Here is an 11,202-nt window from a genome sequence, read left to right as displayed (position 1 = left end):
TTTTAAAATATAGTAACAAGTATGGAACAAAATAAAAGTTCTTAGACATTGGCTCTTCTTCCTTCTTGTTCCTTCTTCTTTGTTTTAAGTAATAGTTTTTAGTTAAATAAAAGATTCCACAGTGAGAGTCACAAGTGTTTAGTCATTGAGTCAAAAGTATAAATAATATAAATGATAGCTTTTAATTAGATAGTTTATCTTTAAAAGACCTTGTAATGAGCAAAAACTGCCAACATTTTCCCTCTTTTGATTTGTTAGCTAAAAACACTGCAAAAATCTCTGTGCTAGAAATAAAAATGAATAAACAACCAAGTCCAAACATAAAAATGCATCTCTCGTACTTAAATTCTAATTCTAAGTAAAAAAAACCAAAACAAACAACAAGAACAAAAACCCAAAAATCAAAAACCAAAACCAAAAATTAAAAAAACCAAACAAAAAAAAAACAAAAAAAAAACAAAAAAAAAAACAAAAAAAAAAAAAAAAACAAAAAAAAAACCCAAAACCTTAACCACTAATATGTATTACCACTAACAGATTTGGTGATCACTGAAGTCTTTTCCATCCTCAAAGATTTTGGGATCCTGTGAAAAGAATCCCTTTTCCCTAAAGGATGGGACACAAAAATCCTAAATCTCCACGGCTGGGCTGTGGGCACAGGGAAACTCAGCTGAGCAGCTGAAAGTGGGTCAGTAAAATAAAAATTCAACAAATCCAAAATTCGAACAGATTTCAAGAATCGTTGCAGCCTCCTCTCTTGGAGCAGGAGGGGTGGATAAAATTTTTCCTGAATTTCTTGATGTCTTTCTGCAGGGAGGAATGTGGAGAGTGAGGATTATTTTCAGGATCTCAGGGGTGTGAGAACATTTCAGGAGGATGGAATCTCTCCCCCCCCCCTTTTTTGTTGTTATTTTCCAGCCAGCAGGAGAAAACTCTTGGAAGTTACTCTGAAAACAGAAGGGCGCTGGTAAGAGAAATCCCCGTGATTTTGGGGCACTTTGAGTCACCAAAAGCCTCCAGGATGCAGCGCTGCAGGTGTCAGAGCTGGGTGAGAAATGATGAATTAAGCGAGCCCTGACCCCGAAATGATCATTCTGCAAAGTGACACCCCCGGGCTGAGAGGAAACACAAGTCCACAGAACTGTTGGTTTTCCCCCAAAATTGCGAGGAAAAAAAAGGCAGTGATGAGTTTGTTTGGAGTGAAGGGCTTCAGTGACTTTTTCAAGGGTTTTTTTGAGTCAGAAATCTGAAATGATGGCACAGTCCCCTCTGAGCAAACCAAAAACTGGAGCGAGTTCATCACTGGAAATTCCCAAAGTGATTTTGATCCGGTTGACTTCTCTCCAAAGTTGCTGCAGGTCTTGCAAGGTGTTGACTTCAGCTCAGAGCTGCATCCTCTGAGAATGGATGGGATGGGTGGAACCACCACGAGGGACAGAAAGAGGTGACACTGTGACACCCCGGAGGGGACAAGGTGCAGGCTGTGCACTCCCTCATTGGCTTCTGTCACAACAGCATTGAAACCTTGCCAAAATCTGCAAAAAAGGCAGATTATTTTTTATGTTCTTGGAGGGGGGGAAAAACAAAAAGGGAAACTGCAAATAACAGAATTTGTGTCGAGCTCGAAGGAGTGAAAAATTCCAAACTCGTGGAAATTTCTCCTCCTGCACAGCCAGAGAAGCCCCTGGATCCCTGGAAGTGCCCAAGGCCAGGCTGGAGCTCTCGGGATACTGGAAGGTGTCCCCTGGAATGAGACATTTTTTTAAGGTCCCTTTTACCCAAACCAGTCTGGGATTCTGTGATTCATTCCAGTATAAACCAGTAGGGTTCTGGTGTCCCTGGCTATGCCCTGGCACTATTTAATTTTATAAACATATCCATAGGTGTTTGATATGCTTTAATTCCCCACTTTTCTGGATAGTCCCAGCATTATTTGAAAGGCAGAAGAGTTATTACACGAAAAACGATGAGTCCGAAAGGCAGAGCAAACACAGGAGGATAAATGGGAACTGGGAGGTGACACCACATTAATTTGACTTTATTTGAGAACTTTTTCCTCCAAGAAAAACACCAGAGATGCACCCTGAGAGCATCACCTGCTCCAGAGTGAAAAACGAGTGCCCAGAGAGGAGTGCCAGGGTGGGAAGGAGTTTCCAGAAGGGCTGGAGCACAAACAGGGGGAGTTGTTGGCACCTGCTCCTCACACAGCCCCTAACAGGGGAAAAGGACTGAATAACAACCCAAAAAAAAGTGGTGAAATGTGGCTTTAAAATGTTTTTATTTTCAGCACAGCACCGTTATTTCCGTACCCAAACGCCGAGGGAGGTGAGTGTGAACTCCTACAGGAAATGTCGAGTGCAGCACTTGGGAAAGAGCAAAGTTTGGGGCAGGAGAAAAGTCTGGAATTTGGGGTGAAAATTGAAATGCGGGAGGAGGAGGAGGACGGTGGAAGTGACAGAGAAACTCGGGCATATGGAAGAAAAAAAAAAAAAGTCTCATGATAGCTGTGAGTGCATTTACTCAGAACATGGGGGGATGCTGCTACCAGGGGGACTGAAATCATCAAAATGTGTGAGGAAGCAAAGAAAAAGAGATTTTTAGGTGCATGGTCATGATTTGAGCCCTGCAACCCTAAACTCTGCCAATTAAAGCCTTTAAAGAGTTTGAGTGATTTAATTTCATGAAGAATTTCTCAGGGAGTGAAGCAGAGCTGAGGTGGGTTTAGCTCGGCCAGCTGAGTGGATTCAAAGAGAATTGTCTTGCTAATTTAATCAGAATATTTGCTGTCATCCCTCCCTGTGACACAGAATACAGTTAATTCAAAGTTCATCCACAAGAAGAGCAGCTGAGATTTGATCTCACTCCTTGAAGGAGCAGCTCCAGCTTTTACATGTTAATTAATTTTATTAATTTCTATAAATTTTGTCGATTTTCATTAATTTTTTATTTTTTTATTAAGTAATTTTAATTTCTTAATTTTTATTCCTCTAACAAACTTTTCTGATTCTTTGCTTTTTAGCAATCACCCTCTAACTCCCACTTACAAATACCCTTTAGAGTTTCTGTGCATTAATATTAATTTTTATTTATATTTTATTTAATATTAATTAATATGAATTTCTATGTACTTAATAAACCGCAAAAAATTCAGCTTCTCCTACAAAACCAACCCAAATTCTGCCTCACTCCTGTTTTGCACCTCACAAGGTCTGAGAAAATTTCCAGTGCAAGATCTGAGAAATCCATTGCTCACCTACACACTTGGGCACTGTAAAGAACTTTTATAGACTTTAATCACCTTCAAAATGTAGGAAAATCATCTTAATATCAGCAAGAAGCTCCAGGGTAGAGTTCTAAGATCAAATGCTTGATACAATTTATTGATATTTCACTGAGTATTTTAAAGTAAAAAAAAAAAAATATCCCAGCTAGAAATAAATAGCAAAAATCCAGGTTTATTTTTAAAATAATCCATGCTGTGATGTGATCAAAAAGTGACTTATGAAAGTGAAATGGTTCTGCATTGGCTTTTCTTAGTCTGGAGAAAAATTAATGAGTTCATTTTAACAAAATGGAACAACTCACAAATGTCTTTGGGCTCAGCAGAAGCAGCAACACTGCAAGTTCAGGCCATAATGAAAATGAAATTAAATGAAATAAAATAAAATAGTTCCACCAAAACCTGACAGTTGTAGATGACCTAAGGTGATATCAGGGACCATAGCATGAAATCCTTCACCAAGCACAGCAGAAATCACCCCAGAATAAAAAAAATTCTTCTCTTTTTCTCTGTGGTTATCCAGGTGAAAATGAAGAGTTTTCCTTAAAACAAATGCAACCACAGGCAAGCCCCGTGCTGTCATATTGACTGAAAATTCGGTGAAAATTCAGGTTAATCCTGGTTTAGAGACATGAGCTGGGCTTTTCAATGCCTCTGCTCAGGCAGGAGCAGAGTTTTCATTCCCTGCTGATCTCAGAGGTGACAGAACTCCATTCTCCCCATTTCCATTTCCCATTGCCCCCTTCTGCAGTTCCTTATCCAGCTCTCTGGAATTGTTCCCCTCCAGGAGTGTCCCAGAACATCCTCCAGAAAACAAAAATCCAGCATTTCCAAAGGGTCCCAAAGAGTGGGACAGGGAGCTGGGCTTGGCAAATTCGGGTGCCCAAATTCCGGGATGGGTTAAAATCCACCCAGTGCCACCCCTGCCACTGTCCCAATGTCCCCAATGTCCCCAATGTCCCCACTGTCCCAGTGCCCCCAGTGTCCCCAGTGTCCAGCCTGGCCTTGGGCACTGCCAGGGATGCAGGGGCAGCCACAGCTGCTCTGGGTAAGGAGGATCCCAGAGCTGAGTGTTGGGAACGGGACAGGAATCCCAAATTCTCACAGTTTTGATATCTGGCACCATTTCAGCAGGAAAAATCATTTCCATCCCCAAAGCAACAAATCCAGCTCCTCATCAGGACACCCCTGGGAGCAGAGGGAGAGGAGCTGAGTCCTGCAGGAGCAGGATTTGTTCCATGGGTGTTCCCAGGGAATTCCACAATCCCCAAAAAGCCCAGACACCACACTGAGCTGGGTTCTACAGGTTCCAACATGAATCATTCCCATCCTACCTGCTCCCACCACGTATTTTACCAAGTGTTTCCCTCCAGGACCTGAATTTCCTGCTGCAGGGAATTCTAGACAACCCATAAAAAAAAAAAAAAAAAAAAAAAAGATCTTTGCCTTCCTGATATTTTCCTGCCTGATATTTTTATATAATAACAACTACTTACAACTTCCTTCAGCCCTGATGACTCCTAAGAACATGGAAACTCAGTTTTGCCTTGATTTTCCTCCCACAACATAAAATTTAATATTCCCTGTTCTGTTTTCCAGCAAAGGAAAAAAAAAAATCCTGGGAAGTTGTGTCATCCCACAGTAAAGCCCAGGGAAATCCTAGTGCTTAACAAGGATTTATCACAGGCAAGTGTTGGAGCAGAGGGAAAACTGAAAAGGAAGAAAGGAGAAGTAAATCTGATTTATCACATCCTGTTTGCATTTGTGATGGGCTCCTCCTGAGTGATAATCACCCTGAAAATAGAGATTTATTGCTTTTGTAACCGGATTAAAATAGAACTGAGAACTAAAATAACTGCATTAAAGCCAGGAAAATAATTCATACTCATTGCTGAAGAAGTGAAACCTCCAGCTCTGCTCTCCAACCACTGCCTGCCTTCCCCTGCCCAGCCAGGGGCCATTCCCTGTGGTTTTTTGGGGAATTTTCCATTCCTCCAGTTTAATCCAGGGGACACCCCACAGGCACTGCGTGCACACAACCAAAATCCCCGTGAGCAGAGGTCACCCTGCACTGCCAGGATCTGTCCAGCCCTTTTTGGGGGGAAAAGCTGCCAGGGATGAGGAGGGATGGGGTTGTTTCCTGGGAACCTCCAACCCTGAGCTGGTCTCAAAGCACAGCCCCAAAATCGAATGTTCAAATGTGCAAACTCTCCTTTCATGCATTGCTGCCTGTTCCCAAAATCCTGATTTATGAGGCTTTGACAGCCCCTTCTCTTCCTTCTTTAGGCCAACACGTTGTTCCAGAGTACAGAAATCCTGGATGTTTGTCCTGTTGGACAAAGGAACAGCCCAGATCCCAATTTCCACGGGTTTATCCTGGAATAATGAACCAAAGTTGTTGTTTCCTTGCCAGTGCTGCACCTTCCCCTGTGAAAAGCACAGCTCAGAGTGGAGTTTCCAGAACTCTGTTATTTCCCAAGCTTGTCCATAATTTACTGATGTAATTCCAATTCTCCAGTGTATCCTGGCTGAAATGAACCAGGGATTTCTTGTTTTTCTTGGGTACTCCTTCAAATAGTGAAACCTTTTCAACCCTGTTTAGTTTATTGAGGGGGGAATGGTGAAAATGCTGCTGCCTTGATGTTACACCAGTTGCTGACAGCACAGGAGGCACAAATTGCTCTAAATCCCAGCAGGAATTCTAGAATAGAGTCACAGAATATCCTCATCTGGGAGGGACCCATCAGGATCATTGATTCCAACTCCTGGCCCAGCACAGAAACCAATCCCACCACTGGATTTCTGATATTTCCAAGACCAGGAGACAGCAGAAATGGCACCGAGACCATCGTGCAGTTCTCAGCTGTGTTAGAACTCCCACAGACACAGAGAACCAGTGACAAAGCAGGGCAGGGTTTGGTGACCCCAGGAGGGCTCACAGGGTGAGCCCCCCACATCTCCAGCTCCTCTCCTCAGCCCCTCTCCCAGTCTGGAGCCTCATCCCAGCTCCTGATTCCATTCCCTGGACCAACCACCTCCATTATTTCTGGGTTTCCAAGGGAATCTGGCCCAACCCCACAGCATCCCACCCATCCCAGTATCCCACCACCCTTCCCATAAAAGCCTGCAGCTGTAATTAGCCCAGAGCCTCGTTACCTGCTGCAGCTCTTCCTTCAGGCATTGGTTTTGCTCCCAGGGATTGCAACTTCCCTGCTCCAATGATTTATTAAATTTTTAAAAATCTCCTTTTCTTTCCCGTACACAAAAATAGAATCAGAGGACAAGAGAAGCAGAGAGAAATACAAACGGTGACCTCCATGCACACAGTGAATCATCACCTAAAACTGTCCCTGGAAAAAGTTCTGGAGTGGGGTGTGGTCCTTTCTGAGTTATCCAAGGATTTCCCTGCCCCAGGATCCACGTGAGCCAACAAAAACCACTCTGGGCAAGTCTGAAGCCCCTGCAGCCCCCTGGGGTTCTGCATTTCCAGGGTCCTGCAGTGGCATTTGGTCCTAGGGGAAAACGATCCCAAGGGGAAAATCGGGAATTCAGCCCCTACAGTCAGATGTGGAGCTTTGTGTCCTGGAGCAGAAGGAAAAGTGGATTCAGTGAAATTATTTCTTGCTCAGCTCTGAGGTCCAGTGTCTTCACTGGGTCTTGGGAAGGTCCAGCTGTGCCAGGCAGGAGTTTCTCCATCCTTCCCATGTAAAATGTGTGCCCATTCCTCAGGGAATGAATTTCCTGGACCCTCGGACAGGATCCCACCCGCTTGGAAAAGGAAACAGAGGTTATTTGAATGCCTTCCTCCTTGAAAACCCTGGAAAAATAATAATGGAAACAAAGGATTCTGTCTGAAATATTTTGTATTACATTCCAGAAATTTCATTTCCCCTTTTTGCATAAATTTTCTTGGGTAAGGCTTTTTTTCAAATAGGGAATTAATAAAAAATAAATGTATCTACATAGACCTTCACAGGGTATTGTCTGACAAGTTCAGTTTGCTCATTCCTTCACTCCAAATCTACTCAAGTTGGATTTTTGTAAACCCGATCTTTTAAAACACAATTTACTATATTTTAGGCCTAGAAAAACTTTGTACAGTTGATTCTTCCCTTTCACCAGGCACTTAAATCTCTGACATTTTTTCTGGGGACACCGTGCAGCGCTCAGCACCCCCATCCCCCGCACCTGTAGTTACCAATTCTATATAAAACTTATATAACTTATATTATAAAACTTGTAATTCTATATAAAACTTACATTTCTGCCGTACAAAACCAGCCCTTTCTCGTGCCCGGTTTCAGCTGGGGGTGAAGCCGGTCACGGTGGCCTCGGCCGGGGGTGGCCGTGTCCCCCGCTGGTCCCCGCCGCTGTCCCCGGTCCCCTGCGCCGCTCCGGCCGCCTCCGCTCGCCTCTTCCTCCTCCTCCTGAAATTCCCGTTGTCGAACATCTTCTCGCAGTTGGGATCCAGCGTCCAGTAGCTGCCTTTGCCTGCGGGCAGAACCAGCGCCGTGGCGGCTCCGGCGGTGCGCGCATCGCCCCAAACATCGCCCCGAACATCGCCCCCCGCATCTTTCTCCGCATCTCCCCGCTCATTGCTCTGCTCCTGCCCCAAACATCGCCCCGTGCCTTCCCCGCGCATCTCTCCGCGCATCTCTCCGCTCCCTCCCAAAACATTGCTCCCCGTGCATCGCTCCCCACAACTCTCCCCAAATCTCCCCCCACATCTCCTCCCGCATCGCTCCGTGCATCTCTCCCCGCATCTCCCCTCGCATTGCTCTGCTCCCGCCCCAAACATTGCCCCAAACATCGCTCCCCGCGCATCTCCCCGCTCATCGTTCCCCTCATCTCTCCGCTCCCGCCCCAAACATTGCTCCAAACATCGCTCCCCGCATCTCCCTGCTCATCGCTCCGCTCCCGCCCGAAACATCTCCCAGCGCATCTCTCCCCGCATCTCTCCCGGCATCTCCTCCCGCATCGCTCCCCGGGCACCACTCCCCGCCCAAAACATCTCCCAGCGCATCTTTCCCCCCATCTCCCCACGCATCTCTCCCCGCATCGCTCCCCGAGCATCATTCCCCGCATCTCTCCCCGCATCGCTCCGCTCCCGCCCCAAACACTGCCCCACATATCGCCCCAAACATCTCTCCCCGCATCGCTCCCCGCCTTACCGGGCTCGTCCTCGCCCCGCGGCACTTTCCTGAAGCACTCGTTGAGGGACAGGTTGTGGCGGATGGAGTTCTGCCAGCCGGCCCTGGCGCGCCGGTAGAAGGGGAAATTCTCGGCCACGAACTGATAGATCTGGCTGAGCGTGCGGCGCCGGCCGGGCGAGCTGTGGATGGCCATGGCGATCAGCGCCGAGTACGAGTAGGGAGGCCGGGCTGGCGACAGCGGCGACAGCGCTGGCCACCCCCGCTGCGCCCCCGCACCCAGCACGGCCCCCGAGGGCAGGCACGGAGCGCCGGGACCGCCCGGCCACAGGTACGGGTTGGCTGCGGGCGGCTGCGGGAAGGGAGCCGAGCATCCCGCGGCATCCCGAGGGTCCCGGCCCGGAGGAGCCGGCCCGAAGGGGTGCATGGTGCGGGGACAGCTCGGAGCCAGCCCGGTTAAATAGCGGGAGATCCTCTCTCCGCCTCCCCCGAGGGTCCCGCCCCGCCCGGCACCGCCCCGCAGGTGCGGGGGAACCGGAGAAGGTGCGGGATAAACGGGGGGAATTTGGGAATGGCAGCCGGGGGGGAGCTGAGCACAGCAAGGACGTGGAGCTGGTGGAGAGAATCCAGAGGATGATCAGAGGATGGAGCAGCTCTGCTGGGGGGAAAGGCTTGGAGAGCTGGGATTGTTCACCTGGAGTGGAGAAGCTTTGGGGTGACCAAGAAAACTGGAGGGAAACTATTTGCAAGGGATGGAGCAGCAGGAAAAGCTGGGATGGCTTTGATGGGATATTAGGAAAAAAGTTCTTTACTCAGAGGGTGGGCAGGCCCTGGCACAGGGTGCCCAGAGCAGCTGTGGCTGCTCCTGGATCCCTGGAATTGTCCAGGGTCGGACATTGAGGCTTGGAGCAGCCTGGGATGGTGGAAGGTGTCACTGCCCATAGCAGGGAGCAGAACTGGATGAGCTTTAAGGTTCCTTCCAACCCAAGCCACTCTGGGATTCCATAATTCTTTGAATTTGGGAAAAGCACACCCGGCTGATCCCACCTTGTGTGTCCTTCCAGCAAAAGGAGCAAAATCTCACAGCCACAGGAGCCTCGTCCTGGAGGGGGGAAATTACCAGGAAGTCAGGAAAAGGGATCAAGATGAGTAAACATCTTTGGCACATTGCAAAATTAGAAATAACCAATTTTTATCACGACGTTTATCTGAATATCAGTTACTTCAGGCATAATTTTAGAAGATCTGCCTTAAATCTCAAAAGTGTGAGGGGAGATATTCCTTCCATTTCAGCGAAACGAGTTCAGGAAAGGATTTGATCCCAAATATTATTTAATTTTTCTGCTCTCAGTGATTACCTGGAGACATCCAGCAGGTAAATTGATCCCCAGGTATCACAGGCACGGCTGCTGTGGGTGCTGCTGGTTTATTTTCCGTGATAAATAAATGGAATATCTCTTGTCTGTGATATTATTTATTTTAGTCGTTGCCTCGTGGCAAACTTGACGTGGGTTTGGCTGAACTTTTGTGGAAGTTGGAGACATCTCCCATGCAAAGAAAGGAATTTAATTCGTGTATTTTCTAAACATCCCCATTTACAAGCCTACAGAGAGCTCATTAAATTGTCCCCTTCTCCGCTGAGCTGACACCCGACGACACAAAATTTCCCATATTTGTTAATGCTGACTTGGTTTTGCTTTACAAAAACTGTTTTTCCCGGGAAGCAGCAGTCCCTGGGAATCAACCGAACACAATTTAACTCGGTGATGATCCACGGGGGAGAAAAAAAACTTCCCTCTATGTAACGCGGACCTTTCCACCACTTTTTTTTCTCCTTATTTTTGCATTTCACCTGGATTCACCAGGCGAGCGATTTGTCGGGTGTCACCTCAAGTGGCTTTTGCGGGTTTCATTGATGCATTAAACCCAGCTTTGATTTTAAAATGTTAAAACCCAGCTTTAATTTTAAAATGTTAAAAGCTCCACAGGAGCTTTCCCAGCGGTTTTTGCATCCCCAATCCCGGGGGATGCTCCCGATAAAGAACGGGGCTCACCTGCAGAGCTGGGTGTGGAGTGATGCCGGGGCAGAGCAGGGATGGGTGAATCGTGGGCTGCCGATGCCATCTAGTGGCACCGGTCCCTGCCACAAATCCCCCCAAAAAAACGGGGCTGTGAGCGAGCCAGCAGGAAATTCCCGACCGTATTTCCAACCAGGAATGGGCTGCGAGGGACCTTAAAGCTCATCCCATTTCCACCATCCCAGCTGCAGCTTTATTATTGGGAACTCCGAAGATAAAACCAACCCAAATTCTAATTATTGCCTTTCAGAAATATCTAAACACGCCTAAAATAATTTTTTCAGGCATAACAGAATTCCATTTTTCACCTCCTCTATTTCCTGATCTGCCAGGCTTAGAGAATATGTGGTATAAAAATAAATGCTGTATAAAAGAGGACATACAAATATTCTGAAGTTCTGTACATTGTATTTCTATTTCCTATTTTACTTCAGGGAATTTGAGTATGAGATATTTAAATTTTCTAGTGTTCAAACCTGCTGGTACGAAGTGTCTTCAGTCTGTTGAATTCTGAGGGTGCAACATCTGCTTTTTTACCGAGGAAAAATTCAAATAAATATTATTATTTTAATTTTATGAAAAAGGTTTTAATTGATTATATGCAAATGAGCTGCTTGTTTAGGAATATGTGACTCAAAACATAGCAGGAGTCTCCCACAAATCAATTCATTGAAGCACATCAGTGGTGGGGTTT

At 46.5% G+C, this 11,202-nt stretch overlaps 1 protein-coding gene across 1 annotated transcript; it reads right to left on the bottom strand.

The window, feature by feature from the left end:
• Positions 1-6,464: 6,464 nt before the first annotated feature.
• Positions 6,465-8,909, bottom strand: FOXI2 (forkhead box I2). The gene is made up of 3 exons (XM_014879596.2): positions 8,452-8,909; positions 7,541-7,771; positions 6,465-7,097 (listed from the first exon to the last, which is right to left on the bottom strand). Exons 1-2 carry the CDS (start codon positions 8,855-8,857, stop codon positions 7,581-7,583), a joined length of 597 nt encoding a protein of 198 aa, XP_014735082.1. The 5' UTR covers positions 8,858-8,909; the 3' UTR covers positions 6,465-7,097; positions 7,541-7,580.
• Positions 8,910-11,202: the final 2,293 nt, after the last annotated feature.

Source organism: Sturnus vulgaris, chromosome 8, assembly GCF_052056855.1.
Source record: "Sturnus vulgaris isolate bStuVul1 chromosome 8, bStuVul1.hap1, whole genome shotgun sequence".
Classification (NCBI taxonomy): domain Eukaryota; kingdom Metazoa; phylum Chordata; class Aves; order Passeriformes; family Sturnidae; genus Sturnus; species Sturnus vulgaris.
The sequence above is the reverse complement of the archived record's forward strand: the minus strand, read 5'-3'. Positions and strand labels throughout refer to the sequence as shown.

Bases quoted from the DNA above. Each gene is read 5' to 3' on its own strand.
- FOXI2 (XM_014879596.2), bottom strand. From the start codon at position 8,857: ATGCACCCCTTCGGGCCGGCTCCTCCGGGCCGGGACCCTCGGGATGCC. The intron at 7,772-8,451 runs GTAAGGCGGGGA...TTCTGCCCGCAG, and splicing joins GCGGGGCGAGGACGAGCCCG to GCAAAGGCAGCTACTGGACG.